Source organism: Phacochoerus africanus, chromosome 1, assembly GCF_016906955.1.
Source record: "Phacochoerus africanus isolate WHEZ1 chromosome 1, ROS_Pafr_v1, whole genome shotgun sequence".
Taxonomy (NCBI): Eukaryota; Metazoa; Chordata; class Mammalia; order Artiodactyla; family Suidae; genus Phacochoerus; species Phacochoerus africanus.
Genome location: NC_062544.1, coordinates 277,404,540 through 277,427,442, shown reverse-complemented (window position 1 = coordinate 277,427,442; position 22,903 = coordinate 277,404,540). Strand labels below are relative to the sequence as shown.

Sequence of the window (22,903 nt, the reverse complement as noted above, 5' to 3'; positions counted from 1 at the left end):
CAGCCACAGCGATGCAGGATCCAAGTCACATCTGCGACCTACACCACAGCTCACGGCAATGCTGGATTCTTAACCCACTGAGCAAGGCTAGGGATCAAGCCCACATCCTCATGGATACTAATCCAGTTTGTTACTGCTGAGCCACAATGGGAACTCCTAGAAGTGCTTTTATTTTATTTATATTTTCCCCTACACTCCACTAAAGACACTCAGCTGGAATCGCTCCTGCCTTCCACAAAAAATTTCAGTGAATGCCAGGGATCTCCAAGCCTCCAGACCCTCCCTGTTCCTGGGGGTCAGCTTGCTAAAGAAGGAGCTCAATTGGCAGGTGGTTCTCTAAGCCTCTGTTTACTCCTCTGTAAGATGGGAGTTCCCGTCGTGGCTCAGGGGTTAACGAATCTGACTAGGAACCACAAGGTTGTAGGTTCGACCCCTAGGGTGCAGGTTCAATCTTCGGCCTCATTCAGTGGGTTAAGGATCCGGCACTGCTGTGAGCTGTGCTGTAGGTCAAAGATGCGGCTTGGATCCCAAGTTGCTATGGTGGCAGCTGCAGCTCCAATTCGACCCCTAGCCTGGAACTTCCATATGCCACACATGCGGCCCTAAAAAAAAAAAAAAAAAAAGCTTCTAAATCTGAGGCCAGTATCCAAACAAATGGCAAGTCCAATTTGCAATGGCACAAGCTGGTAGTCAGTGTATCGTAAGGGCTACGGGAGAACCAAGGAGGAAAGAATTGGTGTGTGTGTGTGTGTGTGGGTGTGTGTGTGCGCGCGCGTAGGTTTGTGCATCTGTGAAGGGGGGAAGGGACAGGTAGACAGAAAAGGGGAGAAGAGCTAGAAAACCCTATCCTTTCTGCAACAGAAACAGCTACTTAATGGAAATCCTGTGAAATCAGATTGTTATGATCATTACACAACTACAGATGTGATAAATTCATTTGAGCAATAAAAAATAAATTAAAAAAAAAAACCAGCTAACTAAGAAACTCCTCCTATGTCTCCCAAGGGTTTCTGCTAGATACCCTTATATTCCCAGAAAGAGAAAATTAACTCCATTTTTGTCCTGAAAAATCTGAGTTTTCCCCAAATGTCTCGGCTTTATTTATAAAGCAATACCCCCACTGTTTTATGTGCATGTCTTCTAAAAGATAAAACCATCAAGGGGTTTGGCTAAAGAAGACAGTACAAAAAGAAAACACTTTTTTCAAAAGACTGAGTTCTGCTATTTTCCCTCCCCTAAATCACCCTTTGTTAAGTATTTTTTAAAACCTCAAAATGCAAAAAAAACTCAACCCACCAACCAAACAAGCCTACTGGGAAGGCACAGAATCTAATACCCGATGTCTGTTAACTATTCTGAGTCTTGGAAGTGTTCTAATTATTTTTCCCACTTTAAGGAATCTGTGTAAAGTTTCCACAATCACAAGTGCACTGAATCAGAGTTAGAGCATTTTATTACTTCTGGGCATTAGAGGACTTTTCAAAAGGATCATACCAGTAAAAATAAAATTTCATCTTGAACAAAATAAGACAGCAAACCATGAAACAGCCAAACGTTACTCATACGAGAAAGTAACGCTGTGGTCTGAGTTCACACTGACTTCTCTTGCTGTCTCTGCAATTCCTCTTTCTGGGTCTTTTTCCTTCCTTCCTTGTTTCCCTTCACATGCATTTTTTTCCTGACTTCTCATTCTGTTCTGCAGTTCCTTCTCCAGCTCTTTTCTTTTCTTTTCTCCCCTGGTTGCTAAACATTTTGCCTTTCACTGCCTTCATAATGAATGAGCCTGCCATGAAAGCAAGCGTCTAAAACCAAGACCATAAAAGCCTTTGTTAAGCCAAAAACCTTATTTACTATAACTGGCATTCTCATTTCAACAACAATTCAGTTCCTAGGAGCAATGTGTAGGACAGGTATCATTACAGGGAGAACTGATATTTCCAACAGCTTCTTGGGTCTCATTTAAGAAGCTCAGACCTCCCAAGTATATTAAGGAACATAATTCTTCATTCTGAATGAGTCCTAAATACTTGCATTTTTCTAAGAAATAAAATGCTAACCGCTTTTGGCATAGGATACTGACTGCACTATCTGATAATGAAACTATGCATATCGACCCAAGTAATGACTAAGGGTTGGTTTTCAAATTTTGCAGCCACGTGGCAAATTCAATGATTTTAAATATGCTTGTTATAAAGACTACAATATACAGTACCCTACCCAGCTTGTAATTTAGAGCTTCCAACACACACACACACACACACACACACATACACACACACATACAATTTGTCAAGAGGAAAGATTCACTCCTACTCCACAATTTATAATTACTAATCATCATTAACTTTGATAAAGAAGGCTTAACACTTCACTGCAAATGCTCTGTTAGATACTGAACACTCATCTGCATGGGGGAAACTAAAGCACAGAGCTGAGAAAGACGTGCATTGCCTGGGTAGGGCATGGAGACCTTTAGAAAGAAGTCTTAAGTGGAGGACGCAGCCCAGGAGAACTGCCAGGCACTGCAACACTGCCTCCTCCATTGCCACTGACTGGAAGAAAGAAATGCTCCAAAGTAAAGGCCATGCACACTAAGGCTTGTCCAGCACACAGTGACCAGAGCGGCACTAACAAGGACTCAACTTGCCAACATGAAACACGACATCTAGCCTCACTGTGTGGATTCTCTTTATTTGGTGGCTGACAATGGAGCCCTGAAAACTATAAGCTGCACTTTGTGGTGCTGCTCTGTACCATAGTTAGGATAATGAAATATGGAATCCTGAGCTATCAGAGCCAAAGAAAACTGTTTCAGTAACTAGTTACATTGTCAAGGGCAAGGTGCGGCCATGTGCTGCTATCCAGAAACTCCCTACTAGTAATGGTATTTACCCCTGTTAGAACCATAATTTTATACCTATAGGTAAGCAATGTATATAAAAAAACATTTAATTATCAGGATGATTCTATGTGCCCTTTAGGCACAAAAAGTCTTCAAGAAATATTGAGTTGTGATTTTCCTGAAAATGAGATACAAAGAGAAAAGTCATAGATAATTGATAATTTTTTTTAGGGCTGCACCTGCAGCATATGGAAGTTCCCAGGTCGAATCAGATTAGCTGTCAGCCTACACCACAGCAATGTGGGATCCAAGCCACATCTGCAACCTATACCGCAGCTCACGGCAACACTGGATCCTTAACTTGTTGAGCGAAGCCAGGGATCAAACCTGTGTCTTCATGGATACTAGTCAGATTTGTTTCTGCTGAGCCACGAGGGGAACTCCATAGAATACATTTTAAAAGCAGAAGACTTGGTAAACAAATTTGGCCCAATGCATTAAAACTACTTTAAGAAGTGTTAATTCACACTAGCAATTAATTACTAAGGAAATCACTTATTAAGTCACTGGTCAAATCATTGCTCAAATTCCTCAACTGATCATCAAAACACTAAAATTTACCCTTCACAAAAACGGCAGAAAAACACAAAGGCTATATCAACTGAGAATTCTAGCACAAAACCTTCAATATCTTTTTAATAGACCTACAAAAGCCATTCTTACTCATTATCTCCTTTTTCAAGTATTTTTTGGTTTGGGCTGATAAAATAGAAAGACACTTATGTCCTGGGATCATTTTAGGAAAACATGAACATCACATCTCTAACGTAAATGCCCATTAAAATGCATGGGGGTAAAAAGCCTTTTCTAAAAGGATAAAATGGGGAGTTCCTGTTGCGGCTCAGCAGGAAGGAAACTGACTAGTATCCATGAGGACGTAGGTTTGATCCCTGGTCTCGCTGAGTTGAGTTAAGGATCCGGCATTGCCCTGAGCTGTGTGTAGGTTGCAGATGCGGCTTGGATCCCATGTTGCTGTGGCTGTGTTGAAGGCTGGCGGCTACAACTGCGATTAGACCCCTAGCCTGGGAACCACTATATATTTCAGGTGTGACACTAAAAAATAAATAAATAAATAATAAATATATAAATAAAAGGATAGGATGAGCCCTCAATTTCCATGCGATCAGAAAGAAATGTAAAGGTCCAAAATGCTAGAGACCTCATGTTCCATAGCCCTGAATGACACCTGACCAGAACACCTTAAGTATGCCGTATATTTTCAATAGGTTGCTACCAGTATGAAACAAATATCTATTAATCTAACTGCAAAAGTACTTTTCTCCTCTTTAATTAATGACTCGAGTATTTCCATGGCTGGGTATCAGATATCAGGTGAGGAGGCAGCAGTGTAATTCTTGATTAACTGAAGAAAAAAAGGGAAATTCTCTCTCTCTCTCTCTTTTTTTTTTTTTGTCTTTTGTCTTTTTAGGGCCACACCCGTGGTATATGGAGGTTCCCAGGGTAGGGATCTAATTGGAGCTGTTGCTGCCGGCCTACGCCACAGCCACAGTAACACCAGTTCCGAGCCTCGTCTGCAACCTACACCACAGCTCACAGCAACACCACAGCTCACTCCTTAAGCCACTGAGCGAGGCCAGGGATTGAACCCACAACCTCATGGTTCCTAGTTGGATCCGTTTCCACTGCGCCATGACGGGAACTCCAAAAGGGGAGATTCTCAAAAGAGTGAATCTGCACTAGACATCTGGTAGATAGGACTAAACCAGACTGCATGTTAAAAAAAAGAAGAAGAAAGAAAGAAAGCAAAGAAAAAAAAAGGAAAAGGAATATTTACTCTCTAAATTCTTTCTCATCCCAGAAAACCAAATACAATTATACCTCCTAATCATGGTCCTACACTGACGAATCTGGACTAAAGTAGGTGCTGTTGTTCCCTACATGACATTACATCTAAGGAACTGGACGTGACATTGAGTGTGCACCGAAAGAAGTGAATGGCTTATTATAAGCAGTTTTGTACCAAAAAAACTGTGAGAGTTGGCTTCTGTGAAATGTAAGCCTCATTTATGGAGCCAGCCATTGAACACAGGTTTAAGTGAATATGGGTTTAATATTAAATATTTAATTTAATATAGGTGTAAACTTTTGGCTGCTAGTGTGGCCCTTAAAAAAGAGCAAAATTAAAAAATAAAAATAAAATAAAATAAAAATTTGTTAAGTCAGAAAGAGAAAGACAAATACCATATGATATCACTTATATCCGGAATCTAATATATGGCACAAATAAACCTTCCCACAGAAAAGAAAATCATGGACTTGGAGAATAGACTTGTGGTTGCCAAGGGGGAGGGGGAGGGAGTGGGATGCATTGGGAGCTTGGGATTAATAGATGCAGACTATTGCCTTTGGAATGGATAAGCAATGAGATCCTGCCATATAGCACTGGGAACTATATCTAGTCACTTACGACAGAGCATGATAATGTGAGAAAAAGGAATGTTTATGTGTATGCATGACTGGGTCACCTTGCTGTACAGTAGAAAATTGACAGAGCACTGTAAATCAGCTACAATGGAAAAAAGAAAAATCATTATAAAATAAAAAGAAAGAAAAAAGAAAAGCTCACAAAGAAAAATAAATAAAATAAAATAAAATAAAATAAAACTTTGCATTCTATAAAATAAAACTGTGCATTCTTTAGTCCAGATTCGTCAGTGTTAGGACCACAATCAGGAAGTATACCTTGCATTCTTTGAGGTATTTCTCCAATGTCACCACAGTGGCTGATAAATGAGTGAATTAAACTTCCTCTAGATGAACCAATCTCTATGAATATAAAACAAAACTAGGTCTTAATTTCTTTTCTGTATTCTCCAGGCTGGTTGCCTTTGGGGAGAGGAAAGTTAAGGATAAAGCAAATTCACACCATCAAAAACAATTTTTTTTGTCTTTTGTCTTTTTAGGGCCACAACCGTGGCATATGGAGGTTGCCAGGCTAGGGGTCCACTTGGAGCTACAGCTGCCGGCCTACGCCAGAGCCACAGCAATGCCAGCTCCGAGCCACGTCTAGGACCTACACCACAGCTCACAGCAATGCCAGATCCTTAACGCATTGAGTGAGGCCAGGGATCAAACCCGCAACCTCATGGTTTCTAGTCGGGTTCATTCCCACTGCGCCACGACAGGAACTCCCACACCATCAAATGCAATGTGTGGAATGACTAGACAGCTGTCCTGAACATTCTCAGCAAGGCAGAAGCAATTTTTGCATCATTAGTCAGGATGCTGCAAAGGCACTGCTGTACCAAAGGAGGCAGGCAAGAAATCCCAAGGGCTCAGAATGCTGGCTCTCCTGGCCTAGCTCATTTTACAAGAAATTACAGTTGCTAATGAATACATGCTCCACAGTCAGAAAAACAAAACAAAACAAAAAAACCCACATTCTCCAATGTGACTACAGCAAAGAAAATTAGGCAGGAAATACCTAAGGGGCTAAATCATAAATGTGCCTCTGAGTTGTCTCAATCAATTTATAAATCTTTTGACTCTTCAGCATAAGGATTTCTGTTTTGGTTTCACCAGGTTTGAGAAGAATACTAGAAATAATAACCATAAGGTAACAAAATATAGTCACTAAGTCCCCACGTGAGTTTTAAATAACAAAACAATACACCTACACCGGCTTGTGATTTTCTTCACTCTACACATTGATTTAGAGTAATAATGGAAAGCTAAAATAAAAATTATAGCAGAAAGAAATACAGTTTTTCTTTTTTTCTCTTTACGTCTGTGCCTGCGGCGTATGGAAGTTCCTAGGCTAGGGGCAAATTGGAGCTGTAGCTGCTAGCCTATGCCACAGCCACAGCAACGCCAGATCCGAGCCTCATCTGTGACCTACACCATACATAGCTCACGGCAACGACAGATCCTTAACCCACTGAGGGAGGCCAGGGATCAAATCCACGTCCTCATGGATACTAGCTGGGTTCTTAACCTGCTAAGCCACAACAGGAACTCCAAAAGAAATATTTTTATTTAAAAATAAGTATATTTCAGGAGTTCCTGTAGTGGTGCAGCAAAAACGAATCCAACTAGGAACCATGAGGTTGCAGGTTCGATCCCTGGCCTCCCTCAGTGGGTTAAGGATCTGTCGTTGCCGTGAGCTATGTATGGTGTAGGTCACAGATGAGGCTCGGATCTGGCGTTGCTGTGGCTGTGGCATAGGCTAGCAGCTGTGGCTCCAGTTTGACCCCTAGCCTGGGAACCTCCATAGGCCACGGGTGAGGCAGTAAAAAGACAAAAAGACAAAAATAAATAAATAAAATAAAACTCGAGTGATAGTAGTTCTGTCCCATTGAAAATTTGATCCTAATGGAAAAAAAAGTAGAGGAAAAAAAAATAAGTATATTTGACACGATGTAGGATAATATGAGGAAAAGCGTGTGTGTGTGTGTGTGTGTGTGTGTATGTGTGTGTGTGTGTATACATACATACACATATGAATGACTGGGGCACTTTGCTGTACAGCAGAAGTTGACAGAACATTGTAAATCAAGTATAATAGAAAAAATAAAATTTTAAAAATAAATAAATAAGAAGTATATTTGGAAAAGGGGCTCGTGTAAGAAAGGTCTAAAAAATTATCCTTTGGATAAGCAACTCTCGAATACTGAAGGCAGCATTAGTCAATTATATACAGTGATTCTCACCACATTTTAAGGGCATTCTCTTTAGCAATGACAACTCTAATTTAACAGCCAAAATAATCTGTACATCACCCATCCATTATCAAAAACCACCCACTAGAGTATCATCTTCTAATATGTGAACCTTGTTTTGGGTCTTATACTTAAGAATCTGGGAAGTTCCCATCATGTCACAGTGGAAACGAATACTAGTATCCATGAGGGATGCAGGTTCGATCCCTGGCCTCGCTCAGTGGGTCAGTGATCCAGCATTGCCATGAGCTGTGGTGTAGGTCACAGACGTGGCTCGGATCCCCCTTTGCTGTGGCTGTGGCACAGGCCAGCGGCTACAGCTCCAATTGAACCCCTAGCCTGGGAACTTCCATATGCGGCGGGTGCCGCACTAAAAAGCAAAGAAAAAATCTGAACTTTTAGAGGAAGAAATCTTAAGATTAAGACAGAAATCTGGACTACTGCCTGGACTCAGAAGATTCCAGAATATTGAACAATTTATATTCCAACAGTATTCCGAGACTATCAAAAAGGATGACAAGCTGCAGCAGTGCCATCTTTTTTTTGCTTGAAACAGTGAAAAGTCACAGGGCGAGTTAATGTGAGCATTTCTATTGTACTTATTCTTGAGATGGAGGAATGACAGCTGTACTTCCAATACTTACACATGACACACAATCATATGTGTACAAATACGAAACAAATATATATATAATAGACACACATACATACAAAATACATATTTCGTTGTAATCATGAAAGCAAGGGAAAAAAAAAAAACCTCCAAACACTAAGTTGGCTCGAGTAATATTTTCCTTAAGATCATTTCCCTGGAATTGTACAACTGAGTTCATTACTTACTACTCTGGAAAAAAAAAAAAAACACAACAACTTAGTACAAATACTTCAAACTCAAATGTCTAGACAATTTGGCCTAGAATCTCAATTCAAAAGTCAACTAAAAATCTCAAATATGCTTTTGTTTTTCTATTTCTACTAATGACGAATAGGATTTTAACTTTTCCTTAGTATCAAAAGCTAAACTGGCCAGAATCCAGTACAAAGGATTTACAATGGAAAAAGAAAATACTTGAGAGAAGTGTAAAATCTGATTTTTATAACATAATTGATTAAAAATGCCAATATCTACTTAAATCTAAACTATATGATCACTGTTGATAGGAAATAATCTGTTTGCATTCCAGTTTTTTTTTACAAAGATAATAATCATCCTTAAGGTGATAAAGTTGCAAAGTTAAATCAAAAACACCAAATCAGAAAAGGCTGTGATCTAACCACTTCTACATTTCCTAACAGCCTTGACATTTTCCTGAGTTTTCCTGTGCAAATATGGCAAAACCAAACACCACTTCTGCCTCAGAGACAACAGCAGTTACTCCCTTAAACAACAAAATTTTAAAATGTGAGGTAACAAGATAAAGATCTATATTTAAGGACAATCCTGAAGGTAAGAAGTGGCAGAAAAACTCTTATTTTTAGAAGAGAAAACAGTTCCTTTTTAAGCAGTCTTCAAAGAACATAAGAAAGATGAAGCTTTTAGAGCCTAGCTTTTGGAATTCAACTTGATGTAGTTTTCAATAGACAGAAAGATGGAGACGTAAAAATGGAATTCAGATAAAAGACAGACATCATGTTGGGGCCACTCATTCAGCTGTAAGTTAGCAAAGTTGTATCCAACATAAATATATGTATATATCTATGGCTACACCCATGGTATATGGAAGTTCCCGGGCCAGGGATCGAATGTTAGCCGCAGCTGCGACCCACGTGTGCTGCAGGTGCTGCAACGCCAGATCCTTTAGCCCATCTCGCTGGGCCAGGGATGGAACCCACCTCTGCAGAGACCAAGCAGGTACAGTCAGATTCTTAACCCACTGTGCCACCAGCGGAAACTCCTCACTTTTATATTTTAAAGGAGAAAAATTCAACTTAAGGTTGCTTAATGTTCATCCATAACTGTGAAGGCTTTCATAAAGGCCGACAAACCTGCGTAATAAATGCTTCTGCCTGGGATCAAATACCTACGAATCATCTAGCCAGTTAGAAAACTTAAAGACTAGCACATACAGGTAGGCAAACACAGAACTGTTACCTTCAGCTGATTATTGAAAATATCAATCTCCTGGAGTTTCGATCTAGTTTCTTTCTCCACTTCATCCAGTTGGTCTCGGAGCTGCTGCCGAGCTAGTTCTTTTGCTTCTAAAGCTCTTTTGAGGGTAAGAAGCGAATCTCCTGTTTGAGAAAAACATTGCAAGATGAGAAAAACAACCTGGCAGTTAGGAAAAATGGTTTGTCATGTTGTCCTTTCAATTAAGGAAGTTCTTGCCAGTAAAAAAAGGAAAATGCCAACTTTAGAAATAAAACACCTACTGTGCAAACTGTTCTGCTGAACTTGTTTTAATTGGTCATTGAGTATCTGTTTTTCTGGAATAAGTCTCCCAAGCATTTGCTGAGACTCCTAGGAGAGAAAGAGAGGATAGCAATGAATGATGGAAAAAATGACCACATTTAGATCCAAAGTCCAGGCAGGCAGTTTTCTCATCTCTCAAAGACTCCTAATCAGAGGGTGTAGAGAAAAGGGAACCCTCTTCTTACACTGTTGGTGGGAATGTAAATTGGTACAACCACTATGGAGAACAGTATGGAGGTACCTTAGAAAACTAAATATACAACTACCATACGACCCAGCAATCCCACTCTTGGGCATATCTCCGGACAAACCTTTCCTTGAAAAAGACACATGCACCCGCATGTTCACTGCAGCACTATTCACAACAGCCAAGACATGGAAACAACCCAAATGTCCATCGACAGATGATTGGATTAGAAAGATGTGGTACACATAAACAATGGAATACTACTCAGCCATCAAAAAGAACAAAATAATGCCATTTGCAGCAAAATGGATGGAACTAGAGACTCCCATACTAAGTGAAGTAAGTCAGAAAGAGAAAGACAAATACCGTACGATTTCACTTATATCTGGAATCTAATATACGGCACACATAAATCTTTCCACAAAAAAGAAAATCATGGACTTGGAGAATAGACTTGTGGTTGCCAAGAGGGAGGGGAAGGGAGTGAGAGGAACTAGGAATTTGGGGTTAATAGATGCAGACTATTGCCTTTGGAATGGATAAGCAATGGGATCCTGCTGTATAGCACTGGTAACTATGTCCAGTCACTTGTGATGGAGCATGATAATGTGAGAAAAAAGAATATATACTTGTATGTGTGACTGGATCACCTTGCTGTGCAGTAGAAAATTGACAGAGGAGTTCCCGTCGTGGCTCAGTGGTTAATGAATCCAACTAGGAACCATGAGGTTGAGGGTTCTATCCCTGGCCTTGCTCAGTGGGTTAAGGATCCAGCGTGCCGTGAGCTGTGGCGTAGGTTGCAGACGTGGCTCGGATCTGGTGTTGCTGTGGCTCTGGTGTAGGCCAGCAGCTACAGCTCCGATTCGACCCCTAGCCTGGGAATCTCCATATGCCGTCGGAGTGGCCCTAGGAATGGCAAAAAAGCCAAAAAAAAAAAAAAAAGAAGAAAAAGAAAATCGAACACTGTAGATCAGCTATAATGGAAAAAATAAAAATCATTATTAAAAAAAAAAAAGACTCCTAATCACATCCCAAATCCTCTATGGTGAAGCTGCATTTATTCACTGGTCAGGGTGGTTCTTGTTTTCCTGCCAAGGAATCAAATATTTGCCAAATGCTTTTCACTGAAATAAAGTTAAAACAGTTATAGCTCTCCTGATTTTTTTGTTGACTGACTGCCTATTTATAAGCTTTAAAAAATGAACCCAAAGTACAACTCAGCAGACAAGAGAATAATCTCCCAATTGCATTGGGATCAAATGCAAACGAGGTGACCTCAGTGTTTGTACAGTGACTCAGTAGTTTACACAGGAACTATTCTGTCCTGAACTTTGATCCTTAATGGGGTTGAACTGAGGATTAACAGAAACCTGAAGCTGGAAACAGAAATCAAAAAAGAGATTTTTAATAATTAGGATCTCAGCTGGCTGTCTGGAGTTTTCATGGGTGACTTGAGAAGCAACTGTATTTGCCTACGTTCTGCTGAAATTATTCAATACAGTTTTTACACATTTTATGCAAAGGTCAGGTTTTCCAGCCTTTACTAGGGAACAGGTGACTTTTATTTTTACCTTAAGAAAAATATCTCTAAGTATTAACTTTTAGGTTGAAAAAATAAAAATGTCTTAATTAAAAACTTGGGGGGGTTTCTGTTGTGGCTCAGCAGGTTAAGAACCTGACTGATGGGAGTTTCTGTCGTGGCTCAGCGGAAATGAATCCGATTAGTATCCATGAGGATGCAGGTTCGATCCCCAGCCTCACTCAGTGGGTGAAGGATCCAGAGTTACCAGGAACTGTGGTATGGGTTGCAGATACAGCTCAGATCTGGCGTTGCTGTGGCTGTGGTGTAGGCTGCCAGCTACAGCTCCAATTCAACCCCTAGCCTGGGAACTTCCACGTGCCTCAGGTGTGGCCCTAAAAAGACTAAAAAAAAAGAAACCAACTATTATCCATGATGATACAGGTTCGATTGCTGGTCTTGCTCAGTGAGTTAAAGGATCTGGCATTGCTGAGAGCTGAGGTGTAAAGGTTACAGACATGGCCTGGATCTAGCATTGCTGTGGGTGTGGGGTAGGCCAGCAGCTGAAGCTCCAATTCAACCCCTATCCTGGGAACTTTTATATGACACAGGTGCGTCTCCCCAAAGAAAACAAACAAACAAACAAATACCACCTTCCACGAGAGGCTAAGAACCAGTCCTCTCTGGAACCACCACCATGCGATACAGACTGGCGTGTGTGTAATAGATCTCTGCGTACTATATGCCTGAACAGCACAGAGACACAGCTCAGTGGGGAAGACGTGAAAGCATCTTCTCATATGAATAATCCACACAGACACACGTTAGCCCTTCCCATCCACCCAAATATGGACAAAGCAGAACATACAAATCAGATCATTTTCCCCAAAATGCATAACCAACTGAAATTCTCCTCTTATTCTAATTGCTGAATTAAGGCAAGATCCCTACCCCAGCTTCAAAGTTTCTTTCCTAAACCAGGACAAACAATGAAGTATGCAGATGAAGCCTCAGGAGTTCCCGTCGTGACTCAGTGAAAACGAATCCGACTAGTATCCATGAGGATGCAGGTTCAATCCCTGGCCTTGCTCAGTGGATTAAGGATCTAGCATTGCTGTAAGCTGTGGTACAGGCCACAGGTGTGGTTCAGACCTGGTGTGGCTGTGGCTGTGGTGTAGGCTGGTAGCTGTAGCTCTGATTAGACCCCTAGCCTGGGAACTTCCATATGCTGCGGGTGTGGCCCTTAAAAGCAAAAAAAAAAAAAAAAAGATGAAACCTGGCACAGATCACTGAGATTGTTTTATTTATATAAACATTACTTTTTTTTTTTTTTTTTAATTTCTTGGGCCGCTCCTGCGGCATATGGGAGGTTCCCAGGCTAGGGGTCTAATTGGAGCTGTAGCCGCCAGCCTACGCCAGAGCCACAGCAACGCGGGATCTGAGCCGAGTCTGTGACCTACACCACAGCTCATGGCAACGCCGGATCATCAACCCACTGAGCAAGGCCAGGGATCGAACTCTCAACCTCATGGTTCCTAGTCGGATTCGTTAACCACTGCGCCACAACGGGAACTCCCCATAAACATTACTTTTAAATGTACAACCTAAGTTTCTAAAATAGGTCAAAGCAATAGGAAGAGTTACGTGACTCATATGCATAGCAAGAATCCGCTAATTCCTGAAAAGTATCTCCCTGCCTACTATGTACTGGCTTTCTTCAAACCATATTATTATTTTTCACTTCACTACTTTTTCAGGAATCTTGATTTACACTTTACTATCAATAACTGAACACAGCATCAATCTTAAATAATAAAAATATTATGTTTGGACATAATAGCATTTGATGAGATAATAAATAAACACATGACCTTCACTCCTCAATTTTCCAAGGGAATATTTTACGAAACTTCTTAGAGTCAATGCAAGACACATAAAGATGAGTGTGAATCATATAGAAGAATATACTTTTAAAAGGTGCATGCATTCTTAAGTATTTCCAAACAATCTCAAGCAGTGAACTTCTGATACTTAAACATTATATGTCCTATCCTAATATCTTAAATTGATTAGGACTGCAATGATAATCAGTAGGGACAAAGAAGATATGAACAACACCATGAATTAACTTGATCCACTGACATTTTGGGGATACCCTACCCAATTTCAACGGAGTTCACATTATTAAAGTGCATATGGAATATTCAACTGAGACAGATCACATGAGGAGCCATAAGTCTCAATAAACTTAAAAGGATTAAAAAGGATGAATATCACATAGAGTATGTTCAAAGATCATACCATAAATAAATCAAAAGTCAATAAAACAACTGGAAAAAAAATCCACGTATTTGGAAACCAAATAGCATAATTCTGAATTACTCATCAAATAAATGACAAAAAGCAATCAAAAAAAGCTTTTGAACTGATTGACTATAAAAATACAGCATATTAAAATGTGCATCACATGGTTATGGCAATGCTTAGAAGGAAATTTATAGCTTAAAATGTTTATATATTATTGAATTTGGAACTTTCTTCATTTCTGATAATCTAAGCTTCCTGCTTATGAGGCTAGAAAAAAAAATCAAATTAAACTCAAGTAGATGGACAGAAATAGTAAGAAGCCTAAGTAAATGAAATACGAAGAAAAAAAAAATCAATAAAACCAAAAGCTTACTTAAAATACAAAACCAATAAGCTCCCAGCTAGACTGATGAAAAGAAGGAGAAGGAAGGGAAGGGAGAGGAAGGAAAGAAGGAAGAAGGAGAGGAGGAGTTGGAATGGGAGACAAAAGATACACATTCCCAGCCTCAGGAATGAAAAAGGTAACATCACTACAGATACTACAGACTTGAAATGGACAAATTCTTTGAAAGACACAAATTATCCATATAGACTAAAGAAGAAACAGAAAACTGGAATAGCCTTGTATCTGTTGAATAAATTTTGCAATTAAAAGTCCCACCAAAAAGAAAGCTCCAAGCACAAAAGGCTTCACTAGTAAATGCCACCAAAAATTTAAGAAGAAACACAGTTACCCCTCAGTATCTAAGGGGGACTGGTCCCAGGATCCCCTCAATAGCAAAATTCGAGGGTGTTCAAGTCCCTTACATAAAATGCTGTAGTACATTCAGCCCTCCAAATCCTAGGGTTGGTTACATGTGTACATGCCAACCAAGTGTACTGAACTTGGAACTTGAAACTATTCCAGGAGGTGAGAGAAAGTTTATATAGAAATATATAGGATTTTAAGAGAGAAGCTGATGAGGTTAGCTAAGGAGGCAATGCAGTGTTAAGGTTGGAAGTCTTGAAGTCAGGCAGGCCCAGGGTGAAATTTGGATTCCTGTCCCCTTTGGAAATCGAATGCTAGAAACTGAGTCTAGAATGTTCCCTTCACTTTCTCACCTATAACACAAGAGCAATGGTAGTGCCCTTACCAGATCATTGTAGGCCTCTATTAAATAGTCACATTAAGGGCTTAGGTACTGAGCAGACCTGGCACATGCCAGGCCTTCAATAAATGGCAACTACCACTACAATCAGACCATCATATCCAGAGTCCATCAGCCTAGGATCAAATTTCAACCCAAATATACAAATACAGAAGGACTACTGTCCTATCCATTGTATATAAAGGACAAGCACCCACAGCCAACCTGGAACCAGTGCCCGAGGGGTATCAAGGGAACACAACCATGTCACGCAGTTTTATAAAATAAAGGAGAAAAGAATACAGCTTATTTTCTTATTTATGAACCTGATACCGAAGCTAGACAAGGACACTATGAGAAAATACTAAACTAATATCACTCAGGAGTTTAAATGAAAAGATCTCTAGGAGTTCCTGTCATGGCTAAGTGGTTAATGAATCCGACTAGGAACCATGAGGTTGCGGGTTCAATCCCTGGCCTTGCTCAGTGGGTTAAGGATCTGGCATTGCCCTGAGCTGTGGTGTAGGTCACAGACACAGCTCGGATCTGGCATTGCTGTGGCTCTGGCATAGGCCAGCAGCTACAGCTCTGATTAGACCCCTAGCCTGGGAACCTCCACATGCTGTGGGAGTGGCCCTAGAGAAAGCAAAAAGACAAAAAAAAAAAAAATCTCTAATAATACCAAGTTGAATTCAGTAAAATATTTCTTGAAGATTCATATATCATGACCAAGTGCAACTTACCCCAAGAATGGAAGGTTGGTTTAACATTCAAATTTCAGTCAATGCCAATCACCATATTAATAAGATAAAGGAGAAAAAACAGATAAACATCTCAATAGATGCAGGGAAAAAAAATTTCAACACCGATTCATGATAAAAACTCTCGGCAAGCATGGAACAAAATGGCAGTCCCTCCACCTGAAAAAAGGCATGTATGAAAAACCCTACAGTTAACATCATACTTCGTGGCAAGAGACTGAATGTTTCCCCCTCCAAGATCAAGAACAAGACTCTCGCCACCTCTACGGAGCATAGTACTGGGGGTTGTGATGAGTGCAGATCAACGCAATGATCAATACGATCAAGACAAAAAAAGAAATAAAAGGCATACAGATTGAAAAATAAGAAATGAAGTTACCTTTTTTTTTTTTTTTCTCGGCTTCACACATGGCATACCTAAGTTCCCGGGCCAGGGATCAAACCTGCACCACAGCAGTGACCCAAACCACAGCAGTGACAACACCAGATCTTTTCACTGCTGAGCCACCGGGGAACTCTAAAATAAAGTTATCTTTATTCATGATGTTTATGCATGTAGAAATTCTAAGGGAGCTATAATAAAGCTATTAGAATAAATGAGTTAAGGAGTATCTCAGATACAAAGTCAATATATAAAAATGAATTCTGTTTCTACACGCCGGCATCAAACAACTGTAAACTGAAATTAAAATATGTAATACACAATAGCATCAAAAACTTTGAAATAATTATGGTATTCCCACTGTGGCCCAGTGGTAACAAACCCATCATAAGGATGCAAGTTCGATCTCTGGCCTCAATCAGTGGGTTAAGGACCCAGCATTGCCATGAGCTGTGGCGTAGGCTGTAAATGTGGCTCAGATCTGGCGTTGTTGTGGCATAGGCCGGCAGCTGCAGCTCCAAATTGACCCCTAGCCTGGGAACCTCCATATGTCCCAGGTATGGCCCTAAAAAGACAGAAAACTTTGAAATCATTAGGGCTAAACTTGTGGAAGACTTGTACACTGAAAACTACAATACACTGCTGCAAGAAATGTAAAACAGCCAAATAAAATTGAGAGATACCATAAGACTCAATAGTGTTACAGTGTCAACTCTTCCCGCATTGATCTGTAAATTGGATGGAATTCTAATAAAAATTCTAAGTACCTTTCTAAAAACTGACATGCTGATTTTAAAGATTATGTGGAAATGTAAAAGGACCTAAAATAGCCAAAATAATTTGAGAAAGAGAAATATGGAGGTTCCCAGGCTAGGGGTCCAATCAGCACTGTAGCTGTTGGCCTATACCACAGCCACAGCAATGCCAGATCCAAGTTGCATCTGCAACCTACACCACAGCTCACAGCAGCACCAGATCCTTAACCCACTGAGCAAGGCCAGGGATTGAACCTGCATCCTCATGGATACTAGTCAGATTTGTTTCCGCTGTGTCACAACAGGAACTCTGAGAAAGAGAAATATTGAAGAACCCTCCCTACTTGATTTCAAAAAATTATTAGAGAACTAAAATTATCAAAAGAGTAAAATACTAGTGAAAGGATAGATCAATGGGATGGAACAGAGTGTAGAAAGGATTTTTATAAGCATATATAAAGAACTTTGATAATACGATAACCAAGAAAAAATGAGCTAAAGATTTGGTCACAAAAGATACATGGAGGAAGATACATGCTAATCCACACATGAAACCATGCCCAACAGCATTAGCCTTCCGGGAAATGCAAATTAAAGCCACATGAGCCATCACACACCCATCAAAGATGTTAAAACTAAAAAGAATGACAATACCAAGTGTTGACAAGGATGGGGAACAACTGAAGCATTCACTCACTGCTGGTGAGAATGTAAAATGATACAACCACTTTGGAAAGTTTGATCGTTTCTGACAGAGTTAAGCCCATACTTCCATGACACAGTAATTTCACTCCTAAATTTCACCATGAGAAATAAAACACATTTCCACATAAAGACCTATAAATACACATTGCAGCTCTATTCATAGAAGTCCCACACTGGAAAAAAAATTTACACGTCACTCAGCAGGTGAGGGGATAAATAAGGAAATAGTATTCAGTGATGAAAAGGAACAAACTACTGATCACACTGCACAATATGGATAAATCTCAAAAACATCGGGCTGAGAAAAAGTCACAATGTTCAAAACTGATCATCTTTCATGATGATATGCAGAAGAATATCTACATGGATTTGATGCCCCCCAGCTCAACACCTGAAACCAAACCAAGAGATATTATAGCAGCTTGGTGGTCAAGGGTGGATAAGTAATAAAATGAAAGCAGAATCTCTTAAGCATACTCCATTGTGTCTTCAACTATTCTCTATGCATGTATATCTCTGAAAATCCCCCTCACATACTTAATTGCCCTTCTTTCTTGGCTTATCATGGTAAAGCCAAAGTCCCAGGAGTGGACTGCAGGTCCCATGTGATCCAGCCCCTACCTGCTCCCACCACGGGGTAACTGGCATCCCAGAGACCAGCTATGGCCTCAGGTCTTCTGTGTAACTGTTTCCCTACCTAGAACATGCTCTGCCAGATACCCACAAGGTCCAGCCATTTACCTCTTTCAAGTCTTTGCCCATATAGCATGCTCACAGAGAGGCCTGTCCTGACCACCTTATTTAAAATCAGAGCCCTCTTTATTGCTAGGGACTCTCTATCCTTTCTCCCACTTGTTCTCTAGAGCACTTTCAACTTCTTTTTTTTTTTTTCCTTTTCTAGGGCTGCTCTCGCGGCATATGGAGGTCTAATCGGAGCTGTAGCCATCAGCCTACACCAGTGCCACAGCAACGAGGGATCCGAGCCATGTCTGCGACCTATACCACAGCTCACAGCAACACCAGATCCTTAACCCACTGAGCAAGGCCAGGGATTGAACCCGCAACCTCTCGGTTCCTAGTTGGATTCGTTAACCACTGAGCTACGACGGGAACTCTCACTTTTCAACTTCTAACAGAGTACATACTTGTCTTATTTTATTAGTGCTTGTCTCCTCTGCAAAGAGAGGTAAGCTCCATGCTGTCCACTGCTGGACCCTCACTGCCTACCAGAGCTTGCACTGAGCTGGCATGCAGCAATCTCAGCAAGTGTACAGAGTTCCTAGATAGCCTACTTTTGGGCAAGGACCTTGTGTACTTCATCTGGGCTTCCCAGAGCCTGGTAGATGCTTGATGTTTGTTAAGTGAATAACTGAATGAAATAAATCAGAGAACAAGCTTTTAAGGGACGTATTTTCTCACCTGTAATTGTTGCTGGAGATGGGTGATTTCAGCAATTCTCAACTCTCTAGATTTGTTTGTGCTCTCAATTTCTTGCCTTTGGGTCGTCAATCGACATCTGATATCTTGAAGTTTTCCTTCTAGTTGATGCTTTTTATCATTCTTTAACAAATGAAAAAGAGTAAGAATCATTAGCACCTTAATGGTTCCATGCAAAGTCGAATCCCTAAGCATAACCAAAGGACTCACTAGAGCTTCTAATTCGAATTCCAAAGTCTTTTTCTTTGCTTTCAGCACAACTATGTCCTCTTGTTCTTTGTTTCTTTGATTTAATAGTTCTTGTCTTCGATTCCGTTCCCACTCAAGTTGTCGTTGCCTTTCAAGCTCTCGTTTTGCAGCCTGTGACATACACAATTCATTAATTTTTCAGTTCTGATTCTATACAATGTCTCTTAATAAATGTTACATCTAGTGGAGTCTATTCTTTCAGGGATGGGATGTTATTAAACATTATAAGAAATTTTCACTATAAAAAGCAAAAAAAATTTCCATAAATAGAGTATTCCTGGGAGTTCTCTGGTGGCTCAGCAGGTTAAGGATCTGGCATTGTCACTGCTGTGGCAGAGGTTCGGTCCCTGGCCTGGGAACATCTGCATGCTGCAAACACAGCCCCCCCAAAAAGGTCAGATCTCATATGATTCCATTTATACAAAATGTACAGAATAGGGAAGTCTGGAAGAACAGAAAGTAAATTTGCGGTTGTCAAGGGCAAGGAGCCGGGAGGAATGGGAGTGACAGTTTAATGGGTACGAGTTTCTTCTTTTTTTTGTTTTTGGTCTTTTTGCCATTTCTTGGGCCACACCCGTGGCATATGGAGGTTCCCAGGCTAGGGGTCCAATCGGAGCCATAGTCGCTGGCCTGCACCAGAGCCACACTAGCGCAGGATCGGAGCTGCATCTGCACAGCTCACAGCAACGTCGGATCCTTAACCCACTGAGCAAAGCCAGGGATCGAACCCTCAACCCTCACGGTTCCTAGTCAGATTCGTTAACCACTGAGCCACGACGGGAACGCCAAGAGTTTCTCTGTGAGTTAATGACATAGTGATGACACACGTTCGTGAATAACTAAAACTACCAAATGTTAAAAAAAAAGACTGCAGGAGTTCCCGTCGTGGCGCAGTGGTTAACGAATCCGACTAGGAACCATGAGGTTGCGGGTTCGGTCCCTGGCCTTGCTCAGTGGGTTAACGATCCGGCGTTGCCGTGAGCTGTGGTGTAGGTTGCAGATGCGGCTCGGATCCTGCGTTGCTGTGGCTCTGGCGTAGGCTGGCGGCCACAGCTCCAATTAGACCCCTAGCCTGGGAACCGCAGGAGCGGCCCAAGAAATAGCAAAAAGACAAAAAAAAAAAAAAAAAGACTGCATTAATATATTACTTCAAGGACTCTCAAGAGAGCACACATGCCCCCCCGCCCCCCGCAGCGGCTCACCTCTCGCCTCTCGATTTCTTTCCTCCGCTCCTCCTCTCTCTGCCGTTCTAGTTCCCGCTGCTTCTCCAGCTGCTTCTCCAGCTCCAGCTGTCTCTTGCGCTCCTGCTCCTGGCGCTCCCGCTCCTTCCTTTCTTGCTCCGCCCGCTCCAGCTGCGCCAGGCGCTCCTGCTCTTTGCGCTGCTGCTCCAAGAGCGCCTGTCTCCGCTTCTCCAGTTCCAGGTTGCCACGCTCAAAGTTCTCTCGCTTCTTATCTTCGAAGGTTACTTCACAAGGAGAGCCAGCACAATTATGAAAAGCCTTGCTTTTCGACATGCGATTTTCAAAGGAAAAACTCAATGGCATATTTGATATGTGTAGTGTAAATGCAAACCAGAACTCCCTAAGCTTCCACGTGTGCCCTCAATGATAAGCGCTGTGAAAATGCCCTTGACCCAACCCCCTGCTTATATCCTCCCTGCTCCAGGGGGACACCCCATGGCGGTGCTCAAAACACCAAACACGGTTTCCAGAATCATCTCCCAATCTCCAGGAGTTCCCACTGTGGCTCAGTGGTTAACAAATCCGACTAGGAACCATGAGGTTGCGGTTTGATCCCTGGCCTTGCTCAGTGGGTTAACAACCTGGCCTTGTCGTGAGCTGTGGTGTGGTATAGGTTGCAGATGTGACTCAGATCTGATGTTGCTGTGTCTCCGGCGTAGACCAGCAGCTATAGCCCCAACTGGACCCCTATCCTGGGAATCTTCATATGCCGCGGGTGTGGCCCTTTAAAAAAAAGGCAAAGAATTAAAAAAAAAAAAAAAACTCCCAATCTCCATGCCGTCCCTGTTACTCTACACTTTCCCTTTTCTACGACCTTGATTCAGTAATTAACCCCATCTCTTCTGTACCACGAATCTCTCCCTTTCTACCTCTTTTTCCTTTGCTTAAAACTGTGCTGATCTGTCCTCAATTTTAACAAACAATGCAGTTCCTGAAGGCAGAGGTAGGAAGGTATGTATCCTTGTTTCACACTCCAGAGCAGGCTGTGCCCTCATCGTTACAGAGGACATTCGATAAATTGTTTTTTTCTAACCCATTATTCAGCTTCCTTCTTTGAGAACACCAATTATGAATTTTAGACCTAGCCTTGGGCCAATTATTTTTTTTCTCTAATCCTTGCTAACACTGTTTCGATACATTTTATTTTACTTGTTTTTAATTCCATCCTCCACGTCCCTTACTGTGTTTTCAGCCGTGTCTACTCAATTTTGTGTCTGCTTCATCTGCTTCTCCTTGGAGCCAGCCCCAGACAAGGGAAGCTCCCACGGCCAGCCTGCAGAGCACGGTGTTCGCATTGTTTCCAATCTATTTCAAGAACTGTCACTTCACACTTTGTCTTGAGATGTGGAGCTGAGAGCATCCTTTCTTGGCTTCTTCCCACACTCCTGTCTGGCCTTCACTGCTTGGGACAAACTTTCTTACACACTGTAGTTAAGGATGAGAGATTGAGGATGGCGAGCATGTTTCGCTTTCTTGTTCTCCTTGCTCCTTGAGTGACTTCAGAGGAGGTGATATCCATTTCACTCGGCCACCTTAAAACTGACAGTTCCCTCAGCCAGAGAAAGGAGTGAAGTAGTGATACATGCTACAATGTGGGTGAATCTCAAATACCTTATGCTAAGTGAAAGAAGCTCACCGACTGCATGATACCATTTGTATGAAATACTCAGAGGAGATAAACTGGTGATTGACAAAGGGTGGGGACAAAGGACAATGGAGAGTAACCAGGTACGGCCACTGTTTTAGACTGACTCTTCTCCACCCCACTAATCAATCTTTTGAAGCCCTAATCCCCAGTGGGTCACTATTTGGAGATGGGATCTTTGCAATTCAGGTTAAGATAAGGTCAGGAGGATGGGGCCCTCATTTTGAATTAGTGCCCTTCTAAGCAAAGGAAGAGAGCTCCCTTTCTCTTTCCATGTGTACACACGGAGGAAAGGCCACGTGAGGACCTAGTGAGGATGCTGCCACCTGCAAGTCAGTAAGCTGAGCCTCCCCAGGGACGGAAATGGATGGCACCCTGATCCTAGCTCCCATCCTCCAGAACTGTGACAAAGAAATCTCTGCTGTTTAAGCCACCCAGACTCTGATATTTCACTAGGGCAGCCCAAGCTGATTTAGCCACTGCATTATACATTTTTATTTTTATTTATTTTTTGTCTTTTTAGGGCCGTACCCGAGGCATATGGTGGTTTCCAGGGTAGGGGTCCAATCCAAGCTGTAGCCACTGGCCTATGCCACA

The 22,903-nt window shown here is 41.4% G+C and overlaps 1 protein-coding gene across 2 annotated transcripts in view; it reads right to left on the bottom strand.

The window, feature by feature from the left end:
• ITSN1 (intersectin 1) overlaps nt 1-22,903 on the bottom strand; it is a 235,828-nt gene that overhangs the window by 96,270 nt on the left and 116,655 nt on the right. For both annotated transcript variants that reach the window (XM_047795839.1, XM_047795833.1), the window contains exons 12-16: nt 20,623-20,885; nt 19,382-19,531; nt 19,154-19,294; nt 9,952-10,039; nt 9,674-9,813 (exon numbers count right to left, since the gene is read on the bottom strand). In XM_047795839.1, the coding sequence (XP_047651795.1) occupies nt 9,674-9,813; nt 9,952-10,039; nt 19,154-19,294; nt 19,382-19,531; nt 20,623-20,885 (782 nt within the window). The remainder of the gene's footprint in view (nt 1-9,673; nt 9,814-9,951; nt 10,040-19,153; nt 19,295-19,381; nt 19,532-20,622; nt 20,886-22,903) is intronic.